The sequence below is a fragment of the Vulpes vulpes genome, chromosome 14 (assembly GCF_048418805.1).
Source record: "Vulpes vulpes isolate BD-2025 chromosome 14, VulVul3, whole genome shotgun sequence".
Classification (NCBI taxonomy): domain Eukaryota; kingdom Metazoa; phylum Chordata; class Mammalia; order Carnivora; family Canidae; genus Vulpes; species Vulpes vulpes.
This window is the reverse complement of record NC_132793.1, coordinates 109397012-109415785: the sequence shown is the minus strand read 5'-3', so window position 1 is coordinate 109415785 and position 18774 is coordinate 109397012. Positions and strand designations below refer to the sequence as shown.

Here is an 18774-nt window from a genome sequence, read left to right as displayed (position 1 = left end):
GACTGCCTTCAGCACATGGTGTGATCCTGGAGTTCCGGGATCAAGTCCCACACTGGGCTCCCCACAGGGAGCCTGCTTCTCCCTCTGCCTATGTCTCTGCCTCTCTCTGTGTATCTCATGAATAAATAAATAAAATCTTAAACAAAAGAAAGATGTGGAAATAGAATCCCATAAGATGATCAAAGCCACAAAAGGCAAAAATAAGCATGGAAGACAACAATAAGAACAAGACAAGAGCAACAAATAGTAGTAAAAATATGGTAGATAATTAATCCAACCTCAGACATACCTTGTTTTATTGTGTTTTATAGATACTGTATTTTTTACAAATTGAAGTTTGTGGCAACCCTCTGTCAAGTCTTTTGATGCATTTTCCCAACAGTATTTTTTCTCTTTATGTCTTTGTCACATTTTGGTAATTCTTATTTCAAACTTTTAAAGTATTGTTATATTTGTTTTGGTGCTGTGTGATCAGTGATTATGACTTACTGAAAGTGCAGATGATGGTTAGCATTTTTAGCAATATAGTATTTTAAAATTAAGGTATATACATTGTTTTTTAGGCATAATGCCATTGTGTGGTTAACAGAGTACAGCATAGTATAAATGTAATTTTTATATGCACTCTTTAAGAAGCCAAAAATTTCATTTGTATTGCATTATTGTGATACTTGCTTTATTGCAGTGGTCTGGAACTAAACCCACAATGTCTCTGAGGTATACCTGTATTATATATCAGTGATCACTTTAAACATCAATGGTGCACCAATCAGAAGACAGAGATTGTCAGAGTGGATAGAAAAATAAGACCCAACCACATGTTGCCTATAGAAAACCCACTTTAAGTATAAAAAAACACATGGATTAAAAATAAAAGGATAGAGAAAAATATTCCATGCTACCACTAATCAAAGGCAGTAGGAATATCTATGTTAATTCAAAATAGTTTAAATTTCAGAGCAAAGAAAGTTATCAAGGATAAAGAGGGGCATTGTATAACAACAAAAGGGTCAATTCTCCAAAAAGATATAGCATCCTTAATGTGTATATGCCTAATAACATGTAGTCAGAATATGTGAGGCAAAAACTAATAGAACTTCAAGGAGAAATTGATGAATACACTACACATTCTTCTCAAGGTCACATGGAACATCCTCTAAGATAGTCCACATTCTGGACCATAAAACACATTGCGACAAATTTAAAAGACTAGAATAAATCTGCTCTCAGACCACAGTGGAATTAAACTAGAAATCATAACAGACAGCTGGAAAATCCCCCAAATACTTGGAGATTAAACATACTCCATGCTTAACTGACTAAACCACCCAGGTGCCCCTAAACAACACACTTCTAAATAACACAGGGGCCAGAAATATTTCAAGAGAAACTAAAAAATACTCTGAACTAAATGAAAATAAGAGTAAAACATCAGAATTTGTGAGATGTCGCAAAAGCAGTGCTTGAGGGAAATTTATAGCTTTAGATGCATTTATTAAAACAGAAGATCTAAAATTGACCATCTAACCTTCCACCTTAGGAGACCAGAGGAAGAAGAGTAAATCAAGTCTAAAGTAAGCAGAAGAAAAGTAATAATAGATATAATTTTTAAAGATATTTATTTATTTGAAAGAGAGAGCACCAGTAGGGAGAGAGGCAGAGGGAGAAGGAGAAGCAGACTTCCCACTGAGCAGGGAGCCTGACATGTTGTTCCATCCCAGGATCCTGGAATCATGACCTAAGCTGAAGGCAGACACTTAACCAACTGAGCCACTGAGTCTCCCCAATAATAAAAATTTTAGAGTAGAAATCTGTGAAACCAAAGACAGGAAATCAGCAAAATAAAAATCTGATTCTTTGAGAAGATTAATAAAATCTGTAAGCCCTAGCCACATTAAGAAAAAAAGAAGACACAAATTACTAATATCAGAAATGAAAGAGGAGACATGGGTAGAGCTTGATTAGGAATAAGGCATCTTAAAGATAATTGCCAAAGAAAGGTAAAATTGTGCTCTTACAGATCACATTAAAATGAATATGTGTTTTGTTTTACTCACATAGAGAACCAGGCAAATGTTCTAATCAATCAGTTCAAATAAAGTCAAAGGCTCACATTTATATGACTAAAGGAACTGAATTACAAATCCAGGCAAACTGATTTTTGTACAGAGGGAAGAGAAGTCCATTGAAACTACCAGACAAAACAGCTCACATGTCTGCCTGTCATCCACAATTTACAGAAAGCTGCACAATAGGTCAAAGACAAGGAAGGTTAGGATCTGATAACCTGGCAGGATGTGCTGGACTGAAATAATGCAGTGTTTTACTTAAACACTATTTTTCTCCTGAAGACTTTAAGGTAAACTAAGTACACTAACATTTCATTAACCTAAGCTCGTATGAATTGGTGAGCCAATATGACTCAGGAGAAGTCTGAATTAGGGAACTTCTCTAAGAAAATGAGATAGGAGATGGTAGCTCCATTTCTGTCACAGTTTTGCTCTGATTTAGTCACTGGGTAGATACCCTGTGATCAGCCTTTCTCATGTACACAGCCTTTCTCATGAAAGCAGCCAGGTATGCTGCTTTCTCACACAGTCTGTGGATCTGGGAAATGACCTGTCATTGCCCTGTGCTCTGGCTTGGGGGCCAGAGGCCAAACCAAATCGTGTGTGCTGGCCAAAGCTCTGCAGCACCTGCTGCTCTGGTCTGTGACCTTCATTTGGAGAGGTCTGTCCACCTTGCTGGCACTTCTGCATCAGGAGCACTGAGGCAGTGTCTTTGCTAATCCCTTTCTTCCTCTTCCCAGGCATTTTAGAGAAATGCTTGGGAAAAGATTATTCTTTGGAGATATGAGGGAAAGGTGCTGTCAGTGAGCAAGACAAGATGAATAGACTTGTATGTAAGTAAAGCCCATATGGACAATGCAATAAAGAGTATGGAAGCAAAACAGGGCATCAAAGAGCAGAGTTTCTGTTGTAGCTATATTTCTCCTGGACAGAAGTTACCAGAGCAAAGTTTTCATTGACGTAGTTAAATGGGAATAGTGAAAACAATGTACTGGGTTTTATTTTTTAAGATTTTATTTATTTATTCATGAGAGACACAGAGAGAGAGAGAGGCAGAGACAGAGGCAGAAGGAGAAGAAGGCTTCATGCAGGGAGCCTGATTCGGGACCCCAGGATCACGCCCTGGCCTGAAGTTAGGCACTAAACCGCTGAGCCACCTGGGCTGCCTTGTACTGGGTTTTAAATAAGAGCAGATCTATGTAATTAGCAGACCATACTTGAAGATTGTACACCCTACTTCTTTTGCATGGTAATAGCCTTTCTCAGGAAGTGTTGATAAAAATACTTTGGGACACCTGGGTGGCTCAGCGGGTGAACGTCTGCCTTTGTCTCAGGGCATCATCCCCGGGAGTTCCGGGATTGAGTTTCACATCGGGCTCCCTGGAGGGAGCCTCCTTCTCCCTCTGCATATGTCTCTGCCTCTGTCTCTGAGTCTCTCATGAATCAATAAATAAACAAATCTTTAAAACAATAAAATAGACCTTATTTTTCTGTTTGGTGAAATACAAAACAACCCTGTGATTTTATCATGGGATGAGAAAGAACTGGGAGGCCCACCAGCGTTTTTCCCCTGACTCTTTTGCTTTGATCGTATTAGGTAACTGCTGACATTAGCTGCAGTGAAAAAGAAAAACAGCCTTCGAATCTACTAATGGAGTAAGCTGGGACTTAGATATACTGCTCCAGTGTAATAATTTTGGGTAAAGACTGCTATGTGCTGAGAGAATTTTCTGCAGGATTAGTGGTTACATTGAATAATACCCTAATCAAAACTGTTATGCCTGCAGGGCACCTGGGTGACTCAGATGGGTATCAGACTCTTGATTTTGGCTCAGATCATGATCTCAAGGTTGTGGGACTGAGCCCTGCATCAGGCTATGCTTATCAGAGAGTCTGCTTGAAATTCTCTTTCTCTTCCTCTCCCCCTCCCCTCTGCTAAGGCTCTCTTAATTAATTAATTAATTAATTAATTAAAAAGGATTTGTGTTTGCATATCTGTTTTCATTTCTAGATGAATAAAAAGTGGGCAATTTGGGTGATACCTTTTTAGCACTTAAACAACAAATGATTTTATGTTGTTTGAATAAGTTTTTTTTTCAAAATTTTTTTGTTGTAAAATATAGTTAAGTGCACAGTTCAGTGATATTAAGTACATCTTAACTATTGTACAAACATCACCACCATTCACCTCCAGAACTCTTTTCATCTTTCTCAACTGAAACTCTGTTCCCACTAGTAATAACTCCCCATTCTCCCCTCTCTCTAGTCCCTGGCAACCTCCATTCTGCTGTGATTTGACTACTAATACCTCATATAAATGGAATCTTACAGTATTTGACTTTTCAATGACTGGCTTATTTCACTTAGCATAATGCCTTTAAGATTTATCCATGTTGAAGCATGTGTCAGGATTTCTATCCCCCTTTTTTAAAAAACCTCAAATCCCATGACCATTATTTATTTTAAAGGTGAATCCTGGTCTTCATGGTGGGCTTATTGGTAGGATTTCTGGTAGCAAGCACAGACACCAAGACTGCCAAACTTTTTGGATTCACTGTTCTGGGGATCAGCTACCCATGGGGTCTGGTCATTTGGGATGAGGAGGTCTTTGATCTGCTTGGAAGCCACTTCTACATATTTCTGATAATTGGCCACCAGGGCTTTGGCGATGGACTTGTAGATTGCATCAGTCTGGGCCATGTCATCACCACCCTTCCCTCAAACTGGCCTGTCCACCCCCAGCAAATCACTCCTTGCCTCGAAGTGGAATAGGTTCCAGTGGCCTGTACTGCAGAGCATGGGGCTGGCTTCTCCAGGGGCTGCCCGTTCACCTTGATGAGGCTGTTGCCCATTTGCTTCACTGCCGAGACCTTGCTCTCACTTCTTTTGGATTTTGTATATAATTGCTGGATCATATGGTAATTCCATTTTTAGTTTTTTGAGGAACTTCCATACTGTTTCCCAGAGTGGCTGTCCCAGTTTGCATTCCCACCAACAGTGAATGAGGGTTCCTTTTTCTCCACATCCTCACCAACACTTAGAATTTTCTGTTTTTGGATAGTAGCCATCTTTATGGGTATGAGGTGGTATCTCATTGTTTTAATTTGCATTTCCTGAATGATGAGTGATGCTAAGCTTCTTTTCAGGTGCATACTGGCCATCTGTATATACCTTCTTCGGAAAAATGTCTGTTCGAGTCCTCTACCCATTTTTGAATTGCATTGTTTAGTTTTTTGTTGTTGAATTTTAGGAATTCTCCATTTATTCTGGATAGTAATCCCTTAATAGATTTATCATTTGCAAATCAAAGAATAGGCAACTCATTCTGTGGGTTGCCTTTTCCCCCTGTTGAAACGATCTTTTGATGCACAATATTGGAAACTTCCATGAAGTTCAATTTTTCCGTTTCTTTTCTTGCCTTGCCTGTGCCTTTGGTGTCATGATTAGTTCTCTCTTGATGATAAAATATTTTTCTTCGTGTTTATAGCTGGAATCAATCTAGAATTTATGGAAAGTCCTAAAAGTCAGTTGCTGTATTCATTTCTCCTAAAGCCCTATATTGAGTGGGAAGAAATCTCCAAAACCTCTTCACTTTGATACTTTTTTTATTTTTGGTCCATTGAGGCATTTTATTTGCATGTATGAATTACATCCCTAGAAAAATAATCCCTCCTGTGTGTTTTTGTCTTGCTTCTTTGTGGTCCATGATGCCAGCTGAGGTTGTCAGTATAATGAAACCAAACTGGTGGGATGGGAGCAGGTTATTCTGCCATTTTTCTGGGTCTTTCAGTTGTACATCAAATCTGGGGCTGATCACTCCACATTTGTTTAACCTGCCTGTGAGGTTCACAACAATTTTCCCAGCTCTGTGATCATCGATGATTTCAAATTCACCCATGTAACCATGATTCATCATCATAGTGAGAAATCGGACGATGACTTTGGAGCATGGCCTGATAAGAACGTGGCGTTTGCCTCTCTTTTCAGCATTGTTGATGCTCTTGAGAGCATCTGCCAGGACATTCATGCGCACCATTGTGGCGGCTCCGAGAGATGGTGGAAAGAGCCACGTGGATACTTCTTGGCTCCTGGTTTGTCTCATAGATTGAGGCTTCCCGTAGTTAGCTAGTTGATGATAAACTAAATTTAAATTTTTTTTGAATATTTGGACTCAATAATCAGCTAATCTGATGTTTATTTTGACTTACTTGTAGAGGTATGGAATGAAACTAAGAAGTCCAAATCTGCCTATCTAAACATGGTAAAAGTACTATTTCTGTTTGATTTTTTTTGAGTGTGTGTTTCTTGCCATTTCCTCTCTCATTAGGCTATTGTGGGAGACTCCCTGTCTTCTCCACCTAGTGTGCTAATTCTTGAGGGAATTGGTGCATATTTTTATTTTATTTTATTTTTAAATTTAAATGTAATTAATTAACATATTATGTATTATTGGTTCAGAGACAGAGGTTAGTGATTCATCAGTCTTATATAATACCCAGTGCTCATTACGTCACGTACATATTTTTAGATTCTTTTTCATCTGTTTGTTTTGAGCTGTTTATGTCTGCTAAAACCTTTTGCTCAACATGTGGCTGACAAAATAGAACTTGAGGAAAACCTGCTTAGCATAAAACGTACACATCTGGTTAGGTAATAAAGAAAATGAACTTTTGTCACATTACTGAAAGGCATTTAAGGACATTCTTTTACCTTGCTGTGCAGGAAAGTGGAGATGGTTTGGAGATTTAATAATTATGCAAATAACTAGAAATGCCATGCTGTGTCTTAGGGATGCACCAAACCTCTTAAGGTTCAGTTCTTTCCCACTGAATCCAAACCAACTCATTTTATACTTAATTTATGTATTAAAAAGGTTGGGGGGCACCTGGACAGCTCAGTTGGCTAAGCGTCTGACTCTTGATTTCAGCTCAGGTCAGGTTGTGAGATAGAGTCCCATGTTGGACTCTCCACTCAGCAGGGAGTCTCCATGGGATTCTCTCTACCTGCCCTTCTCCTGCTCAAACATATCCTCTCTCTCTTTCTTGTTCTAAAATAAATGAGAAAAATCTTTAAAATGGTTGAATGTCATTCGGTAAAGTTTCTATTCTGCATGACATGGAGCTCAGCCATGTGGGATTCTAGTCCACAGATTCTGTGCAGAGCTGCACCTTAATTATCCATTATTCTCAAAGAACATAAGAATATTCAACTTTTTGTTTTTTTCTTTTGGTTCAGTGAAAAATGTTTATTTCACAAAATACATAGAAGCCTTTGCTTTCTGAAACCAGGGAATATATTATTCTAGTCTCTGAGGTGTCTGAGTATTTGGGATTTACTTCCTTGAACATTGACACTTTAAAATTGTCATTTCTACACTGTACCCTTTCTGCCTTTATTAAATAGAGTCCGGATTAATTTATCTTGGATAACTTAGGGCCATATTGTGATCTTCCATATGTTTAAAGCTGCTCTCAGGGTCTATAGTATTTGCCTCTTTATCCCTATGCCAAGTGGCCTTGATGCCATGCTTTGAATGATTACATTTCCTTTTTATTGTGTTTTTTTTTAAAGAGTTTATTTATTTATTTTTTTTATTTTAAAGAGAGACAGCATGAGCAGGGGAAGGAGTAGAGGGAGAGGGACAGAGAGAATCCCAAGCAGACTCCTTACTGAGTGTGGAGCTCAGTCTCATGACCCTGAGATCATGAATTGAGCCAAAATCAAGAGTCGGATGTTTAACTGACTGAGCCACCCAGGCACCCCTCCTTTTTATTGTGTTTTGTGACTGTTCTTTCAATTTGCTGTCACATCAATCTGTCTATAAATTACCTATTACAAGTATTTCTTTTCTTTAGTATATTTGTTTCTAATTTGTTGTGGTATAGGAAATGAAAACCAAGGAATAAGAATTGTACATGAATAGGAAAAGACATCAGTGCCTAAGAAGTTCTTTTATGAGTAAATACAATATGGCCCCTTCTGTGGTTGACAGAAGTTCTTTTTCTTACTGGTTCTTAGATGTCTTTGAGTTGATTAAATGATGTTGCTATTATTTATAAGTCAGTTTTGGGTATGTTAATCAAAATTTTCATTTTCAGATAAATCAAGCCATATTCATTTTTATCTTACAATATTACAAATCCTGTAGTGGAGCTATCCTGTTCATCAAAGCACAGCTTATTATTTAGGGCAGGCTCAATTGATGTAACATATAGACCCCAAATGTCATCTCCAACCCAATAGTTCTTCCTGTCCTGCAAGAGTCCTGTAAGAGTCCTGCAAGAGTCCAGGTCCACCTTGGCAGCAGTGCTGTTGTTCTGTCATGTAGGACCCAGGCTGACAGTGGCTCTGCCAGCTTTAGCAAGTGGCTTCCTGCTGAATTCAGTGACCACAGTGTACCTTTGAGGGGCTCCCTGCTGAACATAAATGCCAACTTCCTAATGGCCTGATTCTCACCATCAAATCTGTGTCTGCAACTTTGTGGGTATGGTAAGAATTTGAGAAGGTGGAAGACTGTCTGGAGCCCTGTGGTTGTAGCTGACTTTAAGAGGCAAGTGAACTAAGTTCATTTTGCTTAGTCTCAGCCTCTGCTCTTCGTGGAGCTCTTCTTCTAACTAAAGTTGTTCCAAACTAAGGGAGGAGGTGTCTCCTTTTCAATTCTACAAACTTATGTTACATGTGAAAAGTAACTCTGAATGGCTCCTGTCAAGGGTATTACACCTAGTATGTATGCTGTATTTTAAGTAATTGTGGTAAATTACAACCATTTTGGAGAACAATTGAACAGTATCCATTAATGTTGAAAAAAATCACACACCCAGGTTAAGAACTCTTCTTCTAGGCCTATACACTGCAGAAATGATGGTAAAGGAGACATTTGTAAGAATGTTTGCTATAATATTATTTGTAATACTGTAAATCAGAAACATTAAATAACCATAAATAGGAAGTAGATAAATAGAATATTTATATAGTAGATTACTATACAGGATTTAAAACAAATTCATTCACTTACTCACAAAATAGTTATTGAATGCCTATTTTTTTTTAAATTTTTTATTTACTTATGATAGTCACACAGAGAGAGAGAGAGGCAGAGACACGGGCAGAGGGAGAAGCAGGCTCCATGCACTGGGAGCCCGACGTGGGATTCGATCCCGGGTCTCCAGGATCGCGCCCTGGGCCAAAGGCAGGCGCCAAACCGCTGCGCCACCCAGGGATCCCTTGAATGCCTATTTTATGCAAGCCACTCATCTAGCTATTGGGGTTATGGCTGTGAATAATACAGATAGACTCCTTTTTTTAAGGAGTTTCTAATCTCGTGGGGAGACAGATCCTCAATGGGATACATGAAGTAGATTGTATGGTAGACTGATAAGGGCTGAGAAGAGATAATAAAGCAGTGAAGGGGGTGCTAAGGGTTAGGCATGGGAGTAGGACATGAAAGCTTAGATTGGGTGGACAGGAGCAAAGACCTGAGGAGATGAGGGATCTAGCTTTGCTGAGGAAGAGCTTTTTGGGTCATGAAACATGAGACTGCAGAGGGTAGGGAGCAGAAAAGAGCCTGGCTAGGGTACAATAAAGTCTATGTCAAAGTGGATTGAGCTGTGTGGAAAAAATCAAATTGTAGAATTATGTATGAAGTAGCACACTATTCCTGTTAACAACTTCTAGAGGAGAAGTTCTTAATCTAAATAAAATACATATGCTTATAAAAGAAATCAATTCTATTGAAATAATTGTAACATTTTAAAACAGATTTGTGTTATAAAAGTGCTTTGTTATCAGAGCATTAAGTAACAAGGCAATAAATACATAGGCAGGTTAAAATCTCATCCTTTAAAGATCCATCAGAGTGAAGGCCATCATTGCTAGTTTGATGGGGCTTTTAAACTATGGGATGGCCTTTGACTTGCCTGCTTCCAAGTGTCTGTCCATCAACACAGTTTTAGGGAGTCACAGAGTAAAATGCATAGCTGGACCATCCATGTGAGAACATAGGACCTGGCCCTTGGAGTCTGATCAATTAACTATCAGGCACAAAGCTGCCTAGGGGTTGTGTGGCTCCATCACCTAAGCACTTGGAGACAATCTGGCACCTGGTCTGGCACCTCTATTATAATTTTAAAGTAGTGTGAGTGTAAATGTAACAACTATAATGTGATAGGAAAATCTGAATTTTCTTGATGATGAAGTCATGAAGTCACAGGCACTACTAATATTATATTCTTGCCCACATTTATGGCTGAAAGAAATGATGAAGTTTGGTTAGAAGTTAATGAAGCTAAAGGTGATTTTTTTTTCTGTCCAAATCCTGGGACACCCTTATATCTACCTGTGAATGCCAGGTTAAGAATCTTTCTCTAAAACAATATATTGTTCAAGGCTACACACACACACACACACACACACATTTACAAACACTAAATTTATTATTGTGATTGTTTCTGGTGGGTCTCAGACTAAGGATGGTGTATAGTATCCCAGAATATGTTATAAAAATTATTGTGGTATTTATAGTATAAAATCAAACCTGAAACCTCTTAATATCCAGCAGATTTGTTGACCAGAGCCCAGTTCTTTCTCACATTATGCATTTACTTCAGTGGTCCTGTTTATTGATAGAAAAGTTGCTGTTATGACAAAGGTGGTGTCCCTGTTTGGCCAGTGTGATTACGTGGGCTCAAATCCCAGCTTCTCCATTTACCACTTATAATACTTTCAGCACATTATTTGACATATGTGTCTTAGTTTTGTCACCTGTAACATTAGGATTGTAACAAGAGCATAGTGTCAGTGCTCACCTCATAGGATTGACAAGAGGATCTAATTAGAGTAGACTTGTGGATCTTCTGGCACAGCATCTAGCTTATAGACTGTGCTAATAAGGGCTGCTTGTTATTAGGACCGTCACTATAACCATTTCTGACATTTGAGAAGCTTTGGTTTAATATTATTTTCATTTTATAACATCCCTTAATTTCTGAACGTGTTTATGGCAAATAATTTATTTTAAATGTTTGTATACTTTTCAAAAAGGCTTTGATTACACCACTTTGCTTAATAACAGTAATGGGTAAATAGGATTTCTGGAGCAGACCCACACATCTCACTAGTTGTGTGATGTTGGATGAGGGATTTGACCTCTTTGCTTTTGGTCCCTTATCTGAGAAAAGGGAAGAGTGGTAGCATTTTCATCATAGGATGAGGGATGATTTGATGAGTCAATATATATGAAGCTTCTAGACAGGTGTCTGGCACATAATAAATAATAAATCTAATTCTTATTCCCTCTCCTCCTCCTCCTAGCCCTTGGCAATTTCATTCTACCTCTGACTCATGTGCTGGAGTCAGCATCTGCAGTTCCTTGGTCTCCTCAAAGTTAGAAAACATTCCTTTAGTGTCTGCTGTGTGCAGTGTGCCTGGAGCCCATTTACTTATCCCTTCAGTCAGGTTTCAAATGCTGGAGATAGACTGGGAATAAGGCCCTGAACCTAGAACCTGCCTTTGCTGAGATTTAATGAAGATGTTTTCAAGATGCAAAGGGCATGAAGAGGAAGGAGTTGGAGTGCCTACAATCCCTAGGAAAGGAGAGCCAGGCTCTGGGGAAGGAGAGGGGGTTTCTGCTTAAACTGAGTAGAGATTTACCTACATAAATAAGGCCAGAGTGACAGTCTAGGCATTGGTGGTTTCTGGAACCTGCTCTGGCTTCTTTGGGGCCTTTCTAGACAGTGTGGTTTGGACATGCTGTGCCTGTGGAATGATGATAGGCAGTGCTGTGCTTTATTCTCCCTTAAGCCCTAAGCCCAGAAGTGAGCTGATAATTGCATTTTAGGAAGGTAATGGTGGAAGGTGGTGTGGAGGAAGGTCTGGAAGGACGACCAGAAGCAGGAAGGCTTCTGGTCGTAATAGCATGGGCAATGACAGTAGGGGACAGGAACACCTTTGCAGGCAGGGCTGGCCACCTGACCAGCCTAGTGCCCAGACAGTGCCCAGCATACAGGACTTGGGCTGCAAATGCTTTTGGAATAAATGGATGAGGCACTTCAGGGATAGAATTAGATAGTGCTCCAGTTCCCAGCTCCATTCGTCTAGCAGATGGTAGATAGTTAACCGAAGGCATAGTGTGGAAAGAGGATTGCATTTGACGGAAAGACAATTGAGTGTGATTTGAACATGTTGACTTTGAGGTACTCTGGGGCTTCAGTGTATTGGTTATAAGTCTAGAGTTGTGATCCCAGTTGAAATGGAGGGAGTGGGTAGAGGAGCAAAAATAAGCCCATGGAAGGAGCTCTTGCATCTCCGACCATTATCTGTTTGGCAGACTGCTATCAAATCCATACCTCTATCCAGGCCTTCTCTCCTAAACAACACCAGTCCAGCCATCCTCCAGATGGCTTTCCCTCACAGCCATCCACTCACTGTGCTCAGGGCAGAGCTCATCATTTCCCGGAACATGGCTTTCCTTCTCATTTCCCTATTCTTTCCAATAGCCCTGGAGTCCTTTAGTCACTGGCCAAAAATGTGATGTTTTCTCTTGGATAAAATTTAATAAAATTTCAGTTCCTCAGAATGCTTAAAATGAAAGGTTCTAATTTCTCCGAGTTTTGTTTGAAGGGGCTTATTTAAAAAGATCTTTTTAAAATTTTATTTTACTTTATTAAAAATTTTATTTGACTATAGTTAACACACAATGTTACATTAGTTTCAGGTGTATGACATAATGATTCAGGATCATATTTTATGCCATGCTTCCTGCAAGTGTAGCCACCATCTGCTAAAATATTGTCTACTAGCTTTTTCCACCATTCTTGTCTCACTTCCAGATCTTCACATGGTTCATTCCCTCACCCCCTTCAGATCTCTGCCTAAGCGTAACTCTCTTGAGAGGTCTTTTCTGATCTCACCTTAGCCCTAATAGCACCCTGCATCTTGGCCTTGCTTGTTTTTGTTTCATGCCATTTAGCACTGTAGGCTTGGCTAATTTTTTTTTTATCATTTGTCATTAACTGCTTAAAAAAAAAAAATCTTTCTCCTTCACTAGAATCGAGGGGAGGGATGTTGTCTTTTTTACCATTGTATTTCCTGTTCTTTGCAGGTATTGCTCTGTAGTAGGTATACAGCCATGTATGATATGTTAGGTCGAGTTTACAAATTTGGAAGTTTGAGCTCAACAGAGTTACTTACAGAAGATCAGGTTACATGGTTTCTAAATAATAAAGCCAATGACCAATTGCATCCCTTGGGATTTTTACACTTAGTCAAGCTGACTTCTAGATAAGACAAATTATTATAAGCTTGTATTTTCACTCACCATAGGTACCAAACTACTCAAATGGAATATATTAGTGGAAATAGATGTTATAGTTGGATATTTCTGATCATTAAAAAAATAATTTTCCCCCCAAATTTAGGAGGAGGATATGGCAAAAAAAGTGGCCGTAGTAAAAGATGGAGGGAAATGCTGAAGCTGCCTCCTGTCAGCCAGTGCAGAGAGCTTAGACATTCCATTGGTGAGTAAGCAGTGCCAGCCTGAAGATCATGTCTGGCATCATAACATTTGTTAGATGTTATTCTTTTACAGAGTTATACATACTCATTGTTCTATATGGAACAGAAGAGTAATAAAGTAAAAGTTTCTCTCCCCGTGACCCAACTAATCATCTCTCTAGAAGTGGACATGGTATTTTCAAGGTTCATCCATGCTGTAGCATGAATAAGTACTTAATTCCTTTTTCTTGGCAAATAACACTTCATCATATGGATATATCCATATGGATATGGATATATATATTTATTTACCAATCATTGGTTGATAAATGAGTTATTTCCTTTTGTCTATTATGAATAATGCTGTTAGAAACATTCATATACAAGCATTTTCTTTGTGTTTGTGGTAGAGCACACATAAAAATTGCCATTTTAACCATTTTTGAAAAGATTTATTAGAGAGAGAGAGAGCAAGAGAGCGGGAGCATGCACACATGGCAATGAGGGGCAAAAGGAGAGGAAGACAAGCAGACTCTGTGCTGAGCATGGAGCCAGACATGGAGCTCAGTCTCATGGCCCTGAGATCATGACCTGAGCTGATACCAAGAGTCCAATGCTTAACTGACTATGCTGCCTAGGGGCCCCTCGTTTTAATCATTTTTAAATACAAAGTGCAGTGGCATTAATTTAGATTTTGTATGTATGTACTACATTTTGTGTATCCATTCATCTGTTGATGGACATTTGGGTTGTTTCTCCACTTGGCTATTGTGAATAATGCTGTTAGGAGTATTGGTGTATAAATGTTTGAGTCCCTGTTTTCAATTCTCTTTTGTATATATGCTCCATTGGAATTGCTGGATAATATGGTAATTCTATATTTAATTTTGTAAGGCACTACCAGAGTGTTTTCCAGTGTGGCTACACCATTTTATGTTCCCACCAGCAATATATGATTCCAGTTTCTTCATGTCCTCTCTGACACTTTTTATTTTCCATTTTGTTTTTAGTACAGCCATCTGAGTGGGTGTGAAGGGGTATCTCATTGTGGGTTTTTAAAAATTTTTATTTATTAAGAAATCTCTACACCCACGTGGGGCTTCAACTCACAACCTTGAGATCAAGAGTCACATGCTTCTCTGACTGAGTCAGCCAGGTGCCCCTATCTCATTGTGTTTTGATTTGTGTTTCCCATGATTAATGATGTTGAACATTTTTCTATGTGCTTATTAGCCATTTGTGTATCCTCTTTGGAGAAATATCTATTCAAATCCTTTGCCCATTTTTTAAAAAGTAGGCTTTGTGCCCAGTGTGGAGCCCAATATGGGGCTTGAACTCATGACCCTGAGACCAAGAGTCAGACACTTAATTGACTGAGCCACCCAGGTATCCCCTTTGTCCATTTTTCAATTAGATTGCATTTTCGTTGTTGAAATGTACGTGTTCTCTATATATTTTAGTTACTAGACTCTTATTAGATATTTGATTTCCAAATATCTTCTCCCATTCTGTGTTTTCCTTTACTTTCTTGGTGATGTTCTTTGAGGAACACAAGTTTTATTTTGATGAAGTCCAATTGATCTATTTTTTTCTTTTGTGGCTGTGCTTTTGGTGTCATATCTAAGAAACCACTGCTTAATCCAAAGTCACAAAGATTTACACCTATGTTTTCTGCTAAGAGTTTTATAGTTTTAGCTCTTACATTTAGGTATTTGATCCAGTTGTAGTTAATTTTTTGGTATGGTGTGATGTAGGGATCCAGTTTCATTCCTTGCATTGGATATCCATTTATTCCTGAATATTTCAGACTATTTTTTCACCATTGAATTGTCTTAGTGCCTTTATCAAAAATCAACTGACTGAAGGTGATGGTTTATTTCTAGACACTTGTGAGGATACACATGTTTGTATTTAGGGCCCACCCAGATAATCCAGGACAGTCTTCCATCTCAAGATCCTTGACTTAATCATATTTGCAAAGGCCCTTTTTTCAAATAAGATTGTATTTATAGGGATTAGGATCTGATGCCTCAGGAGGGCCATTATTCAACCTGTTACAGATGGTAACTCTAGGCTTAACCTTTTGAGGAACTGGCAAACTGTTTTCCAATGTAGCTGCATATCTTACATCCCCACCAGCAATATATGAGAGTTCCAGTTTCTCTACATCCTTGCTAACACTTATTTTCATTATAGCCACCTTCATGAGTGTGATTTACATTTCACTAATGACTAATGTTGAGCATCTATTTATGTGATTATTGGCCATGCTTCTTTGGGCCAATTGATATTTGATCCATAGTGTTAATAGTGATTTTTTTCTGCATATAGCACCAAGTGATTAGTATGGAGGTTGATCCCATTATTTGACATTTACATTGTAATTAAGATATTATAAACTTTACTTGGGGACTATTTATGCTATTTAATATATTCATAGGGTTATAGAAACATTTTCATGTCTTTGCATATTAATTACCTCAGTATGCTTCTGATTCTTTGGGGGTAGGTTTTAGTGCACAGAATAAAGTGAATTACATTAAATGTCCCATTAGTTAACTTTTCCCCCCAGTTCATGCTTTTTTTAAAATTAATTTATTTTTATTGAGATATCATTTACATATAACATTGTATAAGTTTAAAGTGTACAACACCATCAGTTAACTTTTAAATGTCATCATTTATTTGCTTTCATGTACCCAGCACGGGGTATGGCACTACCAATACAGTGACTAAGCAACAGATGTGACCTCTGCCCTCTTGGCAGAGATGGTTATAAAATAAAGAATTGTAGAAGTAAACGTAATTACAGCAGTAAGCCCTTTGAAGGAAAAGAGACAGACTGCTGGGTAAGTACAAGGGCCCCAAGGTAGGGCAGAGCATGGCGATTTCCATGGACTTGAGAAAGGGTAGTCTTCCTGGAGTGTAGATGAAGAACAGTGGCACTGGATGAGAGGAAAGGAGGGGGCTGGGCTCATGGGCCAGTGAGGGCATTTATATTAGAAAGCCAGCGCTGTCAGATTTTCAGTGGAGGGATAACATAAGTGGATGCAGTTTTTGAAGGGCACCTTGGACTTCAGTGTGAGGACTGTGATTTAGAGTGTTGAGAGGGGGCAGGAAAGCTGAATGAAAAACTTTTGCCATTGTGCGGGCAAGAGATGATAAAGCCCAGCCTTCGCCAGAGGCCATGAAACTGAATGACTATGAGAAATCCTTAAGATGTAGAATCTGATTGACTTATGTGAGGAAGTAGGAAGGGTGGAGGTACTAAGGATGACTTCCAGGTCTGATCTACCCACTGAGATCAGATTCACAGTATGAGGAGCTATTTTGGATGGAAGCTGTATATTCATGTTTAGATATCAAAAGAGGCTGGGCTGTAGGAATGAATCTAGGAGAGATCTGTGTCTCCCTGATATTTCAGAGTCACATGACTGGGAGTGTAAATTCTCCCTAGAGACAGATGAGAAGGATGAAGAAGAAGCACTCTCACATCCTGGTATGGCTCAGGTGAAGCAGATGAGAAAGATGAAGAAGAAGCACTCTCACATCCTGGTATGCCTCAGGTGAAGCAGACTGAGGGGGACTAGTCAGATGGGTCTGTGTGCAGTATAGGGAGTGGAGAGGTCAAGAGAACAGGAGACCAAGATGGCTCCAGGCAGGTACACATGTCACAGAGGATGTTGCAGAGAAGTTGAGCAGCCATTGGATTCATCCCTAACGTCAAAGTCTTTGTTTCCATCTCTAGAACAATGTTCAGCCACAGTTTTATTAAGCGATTGAATAAAGGAATGAATGAATTGGTGACCTTAGCTGGAGTTGCTTCAGGGCAGATGTACAAGCTGACTTTATCACTGAAAAGAATGTTTCTACTGAGATACCCCCTACTTTGTATGTAACTCTTTATTTGATTAGTTTACAGATGCATTTGATTTAGTGTGATAGTAAGCATATTTTGGGTTTTTCTAATTTTTATCCTTTGGTTGTTCTAAATTTATGGATGCTAGAGAATCCATAAGCTATAAAATCACTTTGAAAATAAGAAAGAGAGCTTCTGATAAGTGGCTCATGCTCATCCTAGTCTCAGAATTTGGTGCACTTAGAAACACCAGTCTCTTGATTAGCTGGTTCTCTTTCCAACACTGCCCATCAGGAGAGTGCCTCTTAGGAGTGGACCTGGGCTCTGGTGCCCTGAGGGCTCTAGCCCCAGAAGGCTTCTGTGTGGTTCTCCCTTCCTGCGTCCTGAGTTCCATGTGGGGCATGGCCTCTCTCTCTCTCTTCCCATTTCTGCTCATTCATGGCTGGGATAATAGATGGTTCACTTTGTAGTCTCTGAGGGATCAAAAGAAGAGATTGGGTCCTCTGTATCCTGCAGGACCAGGACCTCTGATGGAAAGACAGAGGAGGCTGTCTACTGCTTCTGAGACATCATATTTTGTGGCACATTTCTGTGATTTATAGTATTGAATTTTAGTAATGTATGAAATCTAATGCATGGAAAAGTGAAACCATTAATAGAATTGTGAGCCAGATAAGGTTTTTTGTGACTATATAAATGCTAGATTTTTAAAGATTGATTTAGAGAAACATTTTTAAAAATATTTATTTATTTATTTATTCATGAGAGACACACAGAGAGAGGTAGAGACATAGGCAGAGGGAGGAGCAGGCTCCTCACAGGGAGCCCAATGTGGGACTCAAACCCCAGACCTGGGATCACACTTGAGCTGAAGGCAGATGGTCAACTGCTGAGCCACCCAGGTGTCCCAAGAAACATTTTTTTTTTAAATTCCTGGATTAGCTCCCTGCTCAGCAGAGTCTGCTTTTCCATATCCCTCTACCCCTTCCCCCAGCTCATGCTCTCTCTCAAATCTCTAAAATCTTTTAAAAATAAATAAATAATTCCCTGATTATATTACTTCCTATGGGTTCTGTGATGTTGCTGTCATTTCTCTAATATTCTGTTAATATCATTGTTGTGCCCAAGATCGCGTATCTGAGAAACCACGAAGGAGCCAACACCGATGCAAGCGCACGAGGATTTATTTGCAAGCTCGAGCTTGGGTCCAAGTACCCAACACAGGGCAGCAGGGACTTGGACCCGGAGGTTAAGAGGCGTAGCAGTTTTATAGGGGCCAGTGGCCAATGAGATTGTAACACACACAGAAAGTTGCATAGTCCTGTTGGTCCACACGCAGGTGGCCAATTGAATTAC

General features: G+C 39.2%; 2 protein-coding genes across 2 annotated transcripts in view; one reads left to right on the top strand and one right to left on the bottom strand.

Annotated features, from left to right (window-relative positions):
- GRK4 (G protein-coupled receptor kinase 4) overlaps positions 1–18774 on the top strand; it is a 105565-nt gene that overhangs the window by 10971 nt on the left and 75820 nt on the right. The gene's annotated exons all lie outside the window — the stretch shown is intronic.
- Positions 5701–6105, bottom strand: LOC112922662 (small ribosomal subunit protein uS8-like). The gene has a single exon (XM_072735230.1). The coding sequence runs from the start codon at positions 6103–6105 to the stop codon at positions 5716–5718; it is 390 nt and encodes a 129-aa protein (XP_072591331.1). The 3' UTR covers positions 5701–5715.